The 14,454-nt window shown below is 45.3% G+C and overlaps 2 protein-coding genes across 3 annotated transcripts in view; one reads left to right on the top strand and one right to left on the bottom strand.

Moving 5' to 3' along the window:
* The first annotated feature begins 818 nt into the window (after window positions 1-818).
* RWDD2A (RWD domain containing 2A) lies at window positions 819-3,489 on the top strand. Of its 2 annotated transcripts, XM_061989994.1 has the most exons (3): window positions 819-897; window positions 1,021-1,263; window positions 2,670-3,489. In XM_061989994.1, exons 2-3 carry the CDS (start codon window positions 1,042-1,044, stop codon window positions 3,342-3,344), a joined length of 897 nt encoding a protein of 298 aa, XP_061845978.1. In that variant the 5' UTR covers window positions 819-897; window positions 1,021-1,041; the 3' UTR covers window positions 3,345-3,489. The 2 variants fall into 2 exon arrangements, with proteins under 2 accessions (XP_061845978.1, XP_010194847.1); XM_010196545.2 differs by lacking the exon at window positions 819-897 and having other exon boundaries at window positions 1,032-1,239.
* Window positions 3,490-5,089: 1,600 nt separating this feature from the next.
* ME1 (malic enzyme 1) overlaps window positions 5,090-14,454 on the bottom strand; it is a 176,467-nt gene continuing 167,102 nt past the window's right edge. Inside the window, exons 13-14 of the mRNA XM_061989758.1 lie at window positions 7,826-7,924; window positions 5,090-5,449 (exon numbers count right to left, since the gene is read on the bottom strand). Of these exons, the coding sequence (XP_061845742.1) occupies window positions 5,291-5,449; window positions 7,826-7,924 (258 nt within the window). The 3' untranslated portion in view covers window positions 5,090-5,290. The remainder of the gene's footprint in view (window positions 5,450-7,825; window positions 7,925-14,454) is intronic.

Raw genomic sequence — 14,454 nt, 5'->3', positions numbered from 1 at the left:
GCCCCTAAGCGGCGCCCGTCCAATGGCGGCGCGGAGGGCGCTCACGCAGCCGCCACGTGTCACCAGGGCCGGGCCGCCGGGGCCGGGACCGCGGTCGCTCTGCCCTCGCGGGGCCGTGGGACAGCGCGGCGTGGCCGCCAGCGCCGGCCTCGGGCGCTGACCAGGCTCCTCGGGAGCTGTCGGGGATACGCGGGTCCCGCGCGGCCTCCTTGGCGTCACGCAGCAGCCGCCCCGCTGCCACCAGCCACATCCGCCCACGTACACGGACGTGGCGTGCGCACGTTGGGATCGTTCGTGCCCGAGCGGCAGCGCTCAGCCCGCAGGGCTCTGCCCAGGCCCGGCCAGGCGCCGGGCGGCGCTCCGTGCCTCAGCGTGCCAGCTCGGCTTCAGAGGCGGCGAGCGGCAGCTCCGTCGCAAGGCGGCCCGCCATCATTTCACCGACCTCGGCGACGCCCGCCCTCAGCGAGGCAGCCCGCCGCCTTCCCCCAGCGCCGCCGGCTCACCGGGCTTGCCTCGAGAGTCCTTCAATCGAGGCTCGGCTGCGGAAGCTAAACCAGGCGCTCACTAGCGGACCCCAGCCTCTCACCCAGCGAGGGGGGTGCGGGGCCTGCAAGGGCCTCAGGGCCCGTCCTCCGGCGGTGCGGTCCCGGCCCCTCCCGCCCACCGGCGGCTGGGGCAGGCTGAGCCCGGCGGGCCCCGGCCACGCTCCATCGAGGGAGGGCTGCCCGGCCCTTCTCGCCCCGGCGGCCCCCGGGCAGGTGGCATGAAGAGACAGGTCTGCTCCGGCCGATGGTCTTCCTCTGCCCTGACGGGTAGTTCCCGCAGCCGCGGTACCGCATCCCCGTCCCTTCTGGCGCCTGGCCGTGCAGCTCGCCTGTGAGGGACTGATTCTGAGCGGTTTGTATTTAATGCGAGTTGTGCCCTTCACAAAACGCTGATGTTTCCCGGCAGAGGCCCGGCTTGTGTTACACCAGTTCATGTGCTAACCCGCGAGGTTTAACTCCAGGCCTCTTGTTGCAGGTGCATGTGGATGACCTTACCATGGCTGTCACAGTAAAAGACTGCCTGGAGCTCCAGCTGCTGGAGCTGGAAATGCTCCTTGCGATGTTTCCCAAAAGAGGTGAAATGAAACTGGATGAGGATGCTGTGCCCAGCGTGCAGCGCTACCTGAGGAATCCCGATGGAGCTCTGCCCCCACGGCTCGAATATTCAATTGCTGTTGATGTAGGGGAAGCAAAGGTGAGAACTTCCACATGTGTTCAGGTGTGTTTTATTTACTCCGTGTGCACCTACTTAAAACTCTGCCCTGGAAAAGGGATAAAAACACACTTAATTTTGGTTTGTTGTTTCAAAAGTCAAGAGTCACAGGAAAATCTTCTTACTATTTATTTGAGTCTTAGCTTTCTTTGGGTGAGAAAGGCTAGTAAGAGTCACAAATGGGAATAAACAACTGATGTCAGGGGCACACACAGCCTTCACAAGAACTTAGCTAGGGCTCTGCTTCTATGAAGGCTGTTAGTTTACAGGTTTGCAAAGAGTTGGGTGTTAAAAAGGCAATTCTCCCCTCATGGAAACACAATATATTGACCTTCACATTATTGTAGCAAAAAGCAATGTATTATTTGTTTCTTCCATCCCTTGCCATATGTACTAACATTCATTGACCTGTATTTGAAATACAGTACTGATAAAAACAGACCCAAAAGGCAAAGAAGGAGCAATGAGTGCAAGCTGGAACACAAGAGGTTCCAAAGAAACACAAGGAAAAAATTCTTCCCTGTTCAGGTGAGGGAGCACTGGAAGGGGCTGCCCAGATGGGTTGTGGAGTCTCTTTCTCTGGAGACATTCAAACCCACCTGGATGAGTTCCTGTGTGACCTATTCTAGGTGGTGCTGCTCTGGCAGGGGATTGGACTGGATATCTTTAGAGGTCCCTTCCAGCCATTAAGATTCTCTGGGAAAAGTCACACAAACAGTAAAACAAAACCAGCCAAACCCTAAAACTCCAATCTATAATCCTGAGAATGCTTCCTTTGTTAGACTGAATACTTCTTTGAAATAATAAGGCATATAATCATAGAATGGTTTGGGTTGGAAGGGAGCTTAAACATCATCTAGTTCCAAAAGATCATCTACTTGCAACCCTCCTGCCACGTCCCATTCAATATGCACAATCACAGAGGCTGTTTGGCCTGACTCTTGGCCTTGTTTCCCTGGGGAGGATCCAGCAGCTGGGCTGAGCTCATTGTGCCTTTGGTAAGGGACAAGATCCTCAAAGGCCACTTGCTCCTTGCCTGTCACACTGGCAGTTTATGGCTGCAGCAGCACGAGCCCACACTGAGAACATGCACTAGAACTATCCCCAGAGGGTAACTGTGACCCTGCTTCCAAGCCTCAGTGTTATTGCTGTGAATAGCAGAAGAGAACAGCCTTGATAACATTAGATATGTGGGAAAGTCACAGCATGGTGCAATGAAAGAAAAGGAGCAGACAAAGGAACAGATGATGGGGACAAAAGGAACATGGAAGCAGACATTCTCCCAGTCTTAATTACATCTCGTTGCAGCCTTAATTAAATGTCCCTGTAATCTGCCTTTGACAGGGAAGAGGAGTTTAGCATGTGTAGATGCAGAATTCATTTTCTTTCTGTGTGTGCATTCTGTTTTTAAGGTAAGAGTGGAATTGCAGGTGCTGCTGCCTCATAGGTACCCTCACATGGCTCCTCAGCTTTTTGCAAGATGCAATGCGCTGCACAGGCAGCAACAGCTGCAGCTCAACGCCGGTCTCACTTCTCACATCAGCTCTTTGGATTCAGGTGAACCATGTGTCTATGCAGCTGTGCAGTGGGTGAAAGACAACAGCCTGCCTTACCTGGCAGACAGTCAGACCTCAGTTGAAAGTGCTTCAGAAGAAGTCACTAAAGGAACGTTGCACCGCATGTGGATCTACAGCCATCATATATACAGGCAGGAGCTGAGGAAAAAGATTTTCGACTCTGCAAAGAAGTTAAACCTGACTGGCTTCTGCCTGACAGGGAAGCCTGGTGTCATATGTGTGGAGGGACTGCAGGAAAACTGTGAAGAGTTCTGGCGTGTCATTAGGTACCCCAACTGGAAGCATATTTCCTGCAAGCACGTGGAGAATGTGGAAGCAGAGGGGAGCGTCGATAATCTTCGTCTCTTTCGTGCTTTCGAAGACCTGCAGTTTCAGGCACATGGTGATTATGGCCTGAGGAATGACTACCACATGGATCTTGGCCAGTTCCTAGAATTCCTGAAACAACATCAGAGTGGACATGTTTTTCAGATTCTCTTTGGTGTCGAAGGCAAAGTTGCAAACAAGTAAGAGAAACGGTGTGAGGAATAGTAATTTTGGACAGCAGGAGATGATGCTAACCTTGAAATATTGTGCCTTAGAGCTACTGTGACAAGGGAAACCTTGTGTAATGTAGGGGGAAAAGAGATGAAGCAATAAACTTTGTCTCGTCTTACACATTCTCATTTCCAAGGTACTCGAGCTAACAATGTAAATATAGAACACCATGAGTTAGGCAAGGAAAACTGACTATTAACATAAGCAGACTTTAGTGATATGGTAAGAACTGGTATTGCCAATATAGAAACACATGTAAAACAAAGACAAATGAAACAACTCTATGTATATATATATACACAAAACATTTAAATAAAAATGCATACAACATTGCTAAACTTTTCTATGTCAAATCAGTACTGACAGGCAATTTTCCAGCAGCTTGTAACAAAAAGTGATGTTAATAAACTAAGTGATAAACAAAGTGATGGTAATAAACTAACCATGAGCCAGCAATGTGCCCTCGTGGCCAAGAAGGCCAATGGCAGCCTGGGATCCATCAAGAAGAGTGTGGGGAGCAGGTAGAGGGAGGTTCTGCTCCCCCTCTACTCTGCCCTGGTGAGGCCTCATCTGGAGCCCTGTGTCCAGTTCTGGGCTCCTCAGCTAAAGAGGGACAGGGAAGTGCTGGAGAGAGGCCAGCACAGGGCCACCAAGACTGGAGCATCTTGCTGATGAGGAAAGGCTGCAGGAACTGGGGCTGTTTAGTCTGGAGGAGACTGAGGAAGGATCTCATTAATATTTATAAATATCTAAAGGGTGGGTGTCAGGAGGTTGGGGCAGCACTTTTTTCTGCTGTATCCCGTGACAGGACAAGGGGTAATGGGATGAAGCTGGAACACAAAAAGTTCCATTGAAACATAAGGCAAAACTATTTCACTGTTGGGATGAGGGAGCCCTGGGACAGGCTGCCCAGGGAGGGTGTGGAGGGTCCTTCCTTGGAGGTCTTCAAAACCTTCCTGGACACATTCCTGTGTGACCTGATCTAGCTGAACCTGCTTCTGCAGGGGGATTGGACTAGATGATCTCTAAAAGTCCCTTCCAACCCCAACCAGTCTGTGATGCTGTGATTCTAACACGTGCTTTGGCAATGTTTTCCTGTGAGGTAGTGTGCTGAGGGTGTAGTGAGGGAATGGCAATTCAGTCTCCCAATTTGTACTGGTTTATCATCTTCTGATGTCAACAGTATGATATGTAGATGAAGAATGCTACTCAAAAGTCCCCAGGAGCTGTGCCTTTAAAGGACCAGCAGGTTACCACTTGCCACATGGTCACCATCATGGCCTGTCATGGTTTAGTTGCTCATTTTTGATCTGTTTGATCATTTCCAAGACTTTAGTTTAGCAAAGTAATGTTAAAATACTCTCATTAGATGTGAACAAAAGGTTCAGTTCTTGTCAGAAAACTGTCATTACATTGCATGTGACCAATAAGGCTTTTCTTTGGAGAAAATAATTCTACCCTTACTGTTCTGTAAAGTTCTGGGTTGTTTCTAATCAATACCTTGTCAATGTATGCAAATTACCTTGTGATCTGTAATGGATTAAACAGCCATCGTATGCATCTCTTAGTTTTCCATGGTACCCTTTGTCTGCTGAAGTTCTCATTGACAAACCTCTCCATTCACAATACAAGTACTTTAATAACAAAAAAGATCTGTCAAACTGTAGCACAGGGGAACCTCAATTAAAATAGCAGTCAAAAGAACCAGACAACACAAATACATTTCTCAGACTGGTTTTTATTTCCTGATGTATAATTAATATGATTTCTTGATCTTGGTTTCTAACCAAATCTTACCATTTAGAAAAAAGTGTTCTGCATCTTAAAAAAATCAGCTATTCTGAAGCTTTCTAGGCAAAAAAATTGGTTGGAATAATGCTTTTTAACTGCTGCTAGCTTGTTCATTCCTCATTAAATATTTACAGTTTCACTTTGCTGGCTTCTGCAGGCCAGGTGTAGGAATCAGTCACGAAGCTGTTATAATCAGTGCTGTAAACCTGAGAGCGGATGAAGGCTTCTAGGTCCTTGGGCTGAGGATAGGTGGAGGCATTTTTATTCCTGTAGGCTTCTTCTGCGATCTAGAAAGATGCATTAAAACCTTCATTAATGCTGTTGCATTATTTAAGTACATTTCACAAGACTTAAAAGTGGGAGTTAAGTTCTAAGTCAAGGTAAGACTTCATCTTCTCCAGTGCTGACAGTTACCTATATTCATGCTGGACCTGGATGCAGCAAACAAAACTAAGAACAGGACAAGGTTTGCATTTCAGTGAGTCCCACTCATGCTGCTTTTAAACAGGATTTTACTGTTTTTTTGCAGCTCTTTACTGTTACAAATACAGAGCTTCTCCCCATCCACTAATTTCTTGGCTTTTATTGTGCAGTAGTGAATGAAGTATTCCACAAATCCCAAGTGCCTTTCCATAGAATCACAGAATGGTAGGGGAGAGAAGGGACTTTTAGAGATCACCTAGTCCACCTCCCCTGCAAAAGCAGATCCACCTAGATCAGGTTGCATAGGAACATGTCCTTTCCATCATCAGGACACTCTGGCTTACCATCTTCTCCAGAGGACTACAGGAAAAGCATGAATTGTTCAAAGCCTCCATGCTCCCTGCATATTATACAAGCTTATTATTTGCTGTAGTTTGATAATACATTTCTCCAAGGCAAACTCACAAGAAAATACATGAGTCCTATGCAGTGCACAAGTTTAATTCTGGAGTTGTTTGGGGGAAATAGGAATATTTGCCTGCTTTTTCCACACTCAGACCATACATGGGTGACTCAGCTCTGCATAACAAGTATAGCAGCAACAAAAATGAAGTTTAGAAGGGCTTGGAGCCCACTCAGCTCATCAAATTAGCCTCATGTCTGAAGAACATCTACTTGAGAACTGGGTACCTTTAGAGTGGGCATTCATGTATGGAAAAAGAAGTGTGACAGACTGGTTTTATGCAGTAAGGCTCTTTGGAAAGATCTGCCTCAAACTGTATTTGGCAAACAGACAAAAACACCTGCTTTGAATAAAAGCAAGCTGGTCTCTTTCCTGCTCTCCTTAGCTCTCTAAAGCATTTATGTTTTAGCTTGATGAGAAGCTGAGGCCACAAGTGACTGTACTGAGACTTCCTTTCTAGGATTAATCTGAAGCCCAGTCTGATTTGACTGAGAAGCACTTTAGGTGTTAATGTCAGCGTTCACCCCCAGGTCTGTGTGTATAATTATCACAGTTGAGCAAGGTCTGGATTTATACTCCACATTTGGTATTCCAAAAAGTTCTGAGAGCATTCCTCCCCTGGAAAAGACAGAGGCCATTGCTAAACCTCTTAAGTTGTATGGCCCAGAATAAGTATTTGCAGGAATAAAGTTTCATCAAGATCACTCAGAAAAGAATCGCTTGGTAACTTTTGCCTTCTTTTATATTTTACAGAAGACACACAAGTAGAGGAGGAATTGCTGTCACTGTCACTCTGCCAAACACACAGGCAGGTTGATTGCATCTGAGTAATCTAGGTAACATTTTGACATCTGCTGACCAGAGTTACTACCTGCCAAAGATGCAAGCTGGGGGAAGGGGTTTGAATACAGAGGGCTGGACACATTCCTATGTGACCTGATCTAGGTGAACCTGCTTCTGCAGGGGGGTTGGACTGGATGATCTCTAAAGGTCCCTTCCAACTCCTACCATTCTGTGATTCTATGATTCTAGGACAAGTGAAGTTAGGAGAACTGTTTGAGGCATCAGAGTTCCTGGGTATGCTTTCAAAAAACATATGCAGTAAGTGGAATTATTCACAGTAAGGTGACCAAGAGAGAAAACAATAATTGGAGAATAAAGGTCACAAAAGACCAACAAAATAACCTCCTTAAATGCTGAACCTCCCCTCCACTGAAAAACACAGCAAGGGAGGAACAGAGGTAAACACATTATTTGAAAGCTTCCTCCTCTCCAGGGCAGACAAATTTCTTAGGAAACTGCAATTTTAGGTCAGTTACTGAAAATCCACCTGCATCGGCTTTGTATTTGCCAATAAAAACCAACCAACTGAATGACCCCTCACCCAAACCTGAACCTTAAACAAAAAGCACCCCCCATAGTCAGTTATTTTGATAAGCCAGAGTAAGGACGGGAGCAAAAGGAACACATGGCAACATTTACTCTCTTGACAGGCAACTGATAACCATAAAGGGCCAAGAGACTTCACCTCCTAAGTGCCAGACAGCACAGTTTGGACTCTACAGACATAAACACCTGCTGTATCTTTCCTTCTTGTATTTGGATTACATTTCCATCTATGAATTTCAATTTCATTTTGGAACTGCCACTTGTCCAAAATTGATTGACATAAACCAACTTCAGCTTGTGTGAAGGTGTGTTCATTGATCAAATCAAATGCTTAGTTATGTAGACAGAGTGGGAAGAAAAGAAGCCTTAAAGGGCTGCAATGACTTACCCTCACAGCAATTTTCACTGACACCTCCTGAATAGTGACTAACGGAGGGTACAGACGACCTTCCTGTAAATTCTTCTCTGAAACTTGCTCAGCTATTACCTAGAAATAAAACAGACACGTTGAAGTTGAAATGCAGATGCAGCTGTAGCATTATTAGACAGTGACCTAGTCTGAAACAAAGAAATGGTTCTGCTTTGGCAAATCACACAGATGCTGTTTAATCCACTTCAGCAGTGTTTTTTTACAACTAGCCTTATCATCAGGAGTGACTACTTAAGAGTTAGAAATTTAGGGAGTTATGGCCTTTTCTCACTCAAATGAAGCAAAATAAGATTATCCAGGATCTTTTAAAGCCCTGCTGGTCACTGCAGTCAGATTTAGAAATAGAGAGTGTAATGCTACGTTCTGGCTTGCTGGGACAGAAGAAAGTCATGCTAGAAAAAGTCTACCCACTCCACTTGAAGGCTGCAGTGAGTCTGTTAGCTCAGCCATACCAAATAACTAAGGAAGTTATTTTGCACTTTGCTTGATTTTTCACCAATCTGACCAAGGGAGACAAGGAATGATACAAAAGTTCTGATGCACATCTGAGAAAAGCGTCTTTTCTGTGGCCTGAATATTCTTGCTTGGTCTTCCTAGCAAGGCTGGGAAAGGTTTGCTGTCATCTCTAGCAACGAACAGGTCAGGAAACAGATCAGCAAGCTGGAGTTTTTTACTGTTTACCCATTGGCCATATGAAAAAACCCCTTCTATTACAATAAGGTGGAGATCCTGCTCTGGTGGGGGAGTTGGACTAGATGATCTTTCAAGGTCCCTTCCAACCCTTAAGATTCTGTGATTCTGTGAAGGTGTGAGGACATTCTCCACACAGTGAGGAGAGCTACTGTTTGCACTGCCTGCTTATGGACTTACTTCATGAACTTCTTCCATTCCTGCAACAGATACCTTTTAAAAAGCAAAGAGTCCTGGGAGTGCCTTTGAGTCTAATGAGATTTCTGCTATTGTTAGCTAAAATGTGTCATTTGGGGATCTGAAATAGAAAATAGCCTGTCAGGAGGATCCAGATTGCAATTTGCTGAGCCTGACAATCAGCTGATGCCAGGTCACTAACCTGTCTTCTACTTTGGAATTGCTTCAGTGGACTTGAGAGTTTCATTTCTTTAACTGCCCACCTTTGTAACTTCTAGGGGCCTGCTAGATAGGACCCAAAGTATCTTCTAAGGAAACTAAGCAAAAAAAAAATTCTATATTACAAATGGTCTGACTTTGTGCAGTTTTTAAATGCACACTTCACTAAGGTTCTCTACTACAGTTCTCAAAACAAATGACTAAAAACCATTCAGAAAGCTTTGCATGAGGAGAATCCAAACTTCAAGTTTCTCTATCTTGCTTTGGGACAGAAAGAAAATGACTCAAGGGAGGGGTTGTCACTTGCCTTTCAGGTTCTTTGTATAGTGTAGGCTCATACTTCTTAAATCTGTTACAGTTTATAAGCAGTTTCCATCAGTATTAATCCCTTAGGCTTGCTCCTGCAGTGTAGCCTTCCGTTTAGTTTCACTCAAAGGGAAACCAGTCCCCCTCTCCTCCCAAGACCATTCCACACTGTGAACCAAGGTGGAGCACATAGGAACCTCAGGGAAATATGCTCCAGAAGATCATTTTGATGCAAATTAGAAGAGTAACGTAGAGACACTCTTAGTGTTCCCCTCAGGACAAATCACACATTTCTGTGTAATAACAGCTTAGATACCAAAAGGTTAGAACCAAACTACTGACTGATCTGGGAGTGTGGGGACGCTACTGCGTGATGGGACCTGGAGGAATACCATGTGGATGGAAGGGTCTGGACAAGGTCTGGTGGAGCCATGGATGACTCATCAAGAGGTTCTGAAATCACCAGGGGAGTCCAGGAAACACTGTGAAATGCAACTGATAATATGGCCCAAAGGTAAAAAGCAAGAACTGCACTTTTGAGGGAACGTTTCAGGGAAGATAAACAGAGCACAAACCATGTCTTATAGTTCCCGTTGCATGTGGGAAATAGGACCTTGTGTAAGTTGCTTGCAAGCAACTAGGACTGCCTCAGAAGAGATGCCTGGCTACCATCAATGCATCCTTTCTGGCAGAAGTAAGTAAACAGTTTGAATTAAAGAGCAAACACTACAGCAACTGCAGGTTTAAAGAGAAACAATACTCTCATCTGCAATATACCCAGCGTGCTGGTAGGTGTAGTACGTTATTCTATTCTGAGTGGAAATGCCAACAAGAGCAACAAGAGGTGATGCTCTCATTGAGTAGATCGAGGAAAGGACTTGTTTACATTTTAATCTGGTATTGAGAAATACAGCAGAGATAAAAGCCCACTAGGGGGGGCTAAGGCAACGTCAAACCTCAGGTTTCAGTTCCATCACAGCAACTGGGTTATTGAAACAAGATGTGCACCTGAGTGTGTACAGAGAACCTTAAAACACCAGATTTCTGCTGTTAACAGTTCAATGAGGCTCTGCAGGAAAGACCAGATCTGAAGAAATCAACAGTAAGTTGATCTTAGGGTAATACATCACTGAAGAAAATCAAAAAGGGTCCAGGAGTAGAGTACTTCTGCTTTGTGATGGGTTTGACAGAAAGCAAGCCACAAAACATTCGGGTAGTGCTCAAAGTGGGAGAGGTAGCAAGCTTAGCTGCACAGATGCCATGCTGTTCCTTCTGGCAGGCTCCTGTAACAGCATTGAAAGCTATGCAAAAGCACAGAAACAAGTATTTTCAAAGAGCATGACACCTTCTTCATCTGGCCCCTGAAAATGAGAACATCAGTTGGGCATTGGGGGGAGAATGATGAATCAGCAATTAGAATCATTTAGCAAATAAGAGGCGTCACAGAAGATGTCATTACAAACTATGTACAAATCTACAGAACACTGCTTGGGAACAGTGTGCTTTTTCATACCACTTGCTCCAAACAAGAATGGGATAGAATCATGAGGGGTAAAAAAGGATGATCACAAGGTTGTTTTTTTGTACAAGGAGACAAAAAAAAAATATAATAGACCTGGGAGAAAAAAAAAAAGAGAAGACTGAAAGAAAATACAAAAGACAACTGAAGATGAACATCTTAACAATCCCATGCACCAGTACAGGCTGGGGATTGACCTGCTGGAGAGCAGCTCTGCAGAGAGAGACCTGGGAGTCCTGGTTGATAATAAACTGAACATGAGCCAGCAATGTGCCCTCGTGGCCAAGAAGGCCAATGGCAGCCTGGGATGCATCAAGAAGAGTGTGGGCAGCAGGTCAAGGGAGGTTCTGCTCCCCCTCTCCTCTGCCCTGGTGAGGCCTCATCTGGAGTCCTGTGTCCAGTTCTGGGCTCCTCAGCTCAAGAGGGACAGGGAAGTGCTGGAGAGAGGCCAGCACAGGGCCACCAAGATGATCAGGGGACTGGAACATCTTTCATATGAGGAAAGGCTGCGGCAACTGGGGCTGTTTAGTCTGGAGAAGAGGAGACTGAGGGGAGATCTTATTAACATTTATAAACATCTAAAGAGTGAGTGTCAGGAGGTTGGGACATCCCTTTTTTCTATAGTAGCTAGCAACAGGACAAGGGGTAATGGGATGAAGCTGGAACACAGAAAGTTCCATTTAAATATAAGAAAAAGCTATTTCCCTGTGAGGGTGAGGGAGCCCTGGCACAGGCTGCCCAGGGAGGATGTGGAGACTCCTTCCTTGGAGGTCTTCAAGACCCACCTGGACACGTTCCTGTGTCACCTGATCTAGGTGACCCTGCTTCTGCAGGGGGGTTGAACTAGATGATCTCTAAAGGTCCCTTCCAACCCCTACCATTCTATGATTAAAAGGCCACTAGGCTCACTTAGGAAAAAGAAACCCATTCAGGGATAAAGCTTCCAGCGCAGGAAGGACATATATCCAGGCTGCTATTTTGACACAAGGATGACTGTATTCTCCCCTCATTTATCCTCTTTTCCTCAGCTTCTGCTGCCCATTACTTTCATGGGAAGACACTGAGCTGTTTGCATCTCAGGTCCAACCCAGTATGGCTATTTTCATTTAAAAAACTTCAGTTCAAATCTGTAATAAGAAATGAGTTTGTAATAATAAGCTGAGCCTTATTGCAGAACCTAAATGAAAGGCAGCCAGGACAGGACAAATGGCATAAAGCAAGTGGGAACACCATGGCTTTTTGGAGGACATGTTGTCTCTAATGAAAGGCCTGAACAGGATTATTTCTGGAGTAACTTAACCGTAGGTCACACATGCCAAGAGTATTTCATTAGTTCACAATTCTCTGTCCCCTTTGTTGCGTTTGGTAGAACTTAGAAGAATAGGTAATGTCCCTTGTCATCACAGAGCAATTGCCTGCAATTAAGAGGTTTTACATCTTACAGTACCTCAGATTTATCATCCAAAATCAAAGTTACATTTTATTTTACTTGGCAGGAAGGAAAAGAACACTGAAAGTGGAATTCGTTGCAGTTAGAATAAGCTATTTGTGATTTTATCAGATGTAACTGGTGGTAAAGCAAGAGGTCAGGAGACAAAGACATGCAGCCTGGGCTGCTTTCTTTCTATACAGCTTTTTTCAGGTAAGCTAGTGTTACAATCTAAGAAGATCCCTCTGTCTGAAATGCATGTTTTTGGTGCTTGAAATTTTACAGCACCTTCACTGCTTCCATTTCAAATAGAGAATAGTAACCACCATTCTAAAACCCACATGAAACTACTTCAATTTTATCCTCCCATTAAAAAAAAAAACCAAGGAAACAAACAAAAAGGCCCTTTTGCTTTTGCTTTGTATTGTAGTTTCAGCTAAGGGCCTCCCCAGCCCTTTCCACCCCTGACACCTTTTCTGGCAGAGACTCCCCTGAAGTCTGTAAGTTGTCACCTTGCTCAGTAACCAGATGCAGCTCAACCCAGTCCAGAGAGAATTTATAATCTTCCTCACCATTTCTGATACCATTTTACTCCCCTGACTGTTTTATTTCTTTCTTTGGTTAAGTCTCTTTGTTCAGAACACATATTTTTTTCCTGACTTAGTTGACTGCCACTTGAAACATCGTTTGATCCATGTAATTGTCACTTTTCATCCATCAGCACTCTTTATATAAGAGCCATTTCACCCAAACCAAAATGAAGCAACTTCTAGAATGAAATAAAACAACTGTTAAACACAGCAGTTTAGACCAGCAAGAGAGGATCAGTGTATCCAACTGAAATTACAGGGAAGGATTTGAAGGGAGGATATAATTTTCCTAAGACTTAAGAGATGGATCATTGCCCTTCTAAGATGGTTAAAGCCAGTGGAGACAGTCTGGACGTTTACTAATTTTGAAGATGGAAACTGTGAATATCTTTTTTATAGAGGGCAAGCTGTTGGCAAACTAGTTTTAAAGATGCCATAGTACACAACTGAAAAAAACCCCTTCAGAAATCCAGGAAGGGCAGCGTGCATGTGCTCATCCTTGAAGAAAGCTTCATGTCACATACCGCCTTTCACAGGACTGGGTTGCCTACCTGTTGCCTCTGAGTGACAGGGAAGGGCAAGTGTAGAGTCTTGCATCTGGGAAAGAATAACCCCATGCACCAGTATAGGTTGCGGAATGAACTGTTAGAGAGTAGTATAGGGGAAAGGGACCTGGGAGTCCTGGTGAGCAGCAGGATGAGCATGAGCCAGCAATGTGCCCTCATGGCAAAGAAGGCCAATGGCATCCTGGGGTGGATTAGAAGGGCTGTGGGCAGTAGGTCGAGAGAGGATCTGCTCCTCCTCTGCCCTCATGAGACCACATCTGGAATATTGTGTCCAGTTCTGGGCCCCTCAGTTCAAGAAGGGCAGGGAGCTGCTGGAGTTCAGCACAGGGCTGATGGAGTGGAGCATCTCTCTTATGATGAAAGGCTGAGGGAGCTGGGGCTCTTTAGCTTGGAGGAGACTGAGGGGTGATCTCATTCATGTTTACAAATACATAAAGGGTGGGTGTCAGGAGGATGGAGCCAGGCTGTTCTCAGTGATGGCCAATGATAGGACAAGGGGTGATGGGTACAAGCTGGAACAGAAGAGGTTCCAAAGAGACATAAGGAAAAACTTCCCTGGAGAACTCTTCAGGGTGATGGAGCACTGGAAGGGGCTGCCCAGATGGATTGTGGAGTCTCCTTCTCTGGAGACATTCAAACCCACCTGGATGAGTTCCTGTGTGACCTACTCTAGGTGGTCCTGCTCTGGTTGGGCAGTCGGTCTGGATGACCTTTCAAGGTCCTTTCCAGCCCTTAACATTCTGTGATACCCTTTAATCCAGCAGGGCACAATGAGCAAGCATCCTGGGATGTAATAGCCCTTAGAGAAGCTGCAATGGTTGAGTCAGACATTCTCTCTTTCCTTAACTGGGGCAATGTTTTTTTCTTCTCTTTCTTCTTCAGTTGTTCCATGATAGCTGCTAATTCCATTGCTTTGAGGCTTCATCTGTCTGCTGTCTACACTACCCATGAATTTCTAAGTGTGCTTGCACAGCTTCTCTGAAGATTAGGATGTTGCACTTTCCTGAAGTTCTGTAGATTGTAATTTATGTGAACTGGACTGGGTAGAAATCACCACTGAGGTGCATCTAGGTTAATTAGAGTTAACTCTA

The sequence above is a fragment of the Colius striatus genome, chromosome 2 (genome assembly GCF_028858725.1).
Source record: "Colius striatus isolate bColStr4 chromosome 2, bColStr4.1.hap1, whole genome shotgun sequence".
NCBI classification, from domain to species: domain Eukaryota; kingdom Metazoa; phylum Chordata; class Aves; order Coliiformes; family Coliidae; genus Colius; species Colius striatus.
Note: the sequence above shows the minus strand (reverse complement) of the source record. Positions and strands in the feature narration are given on the sequence as shown.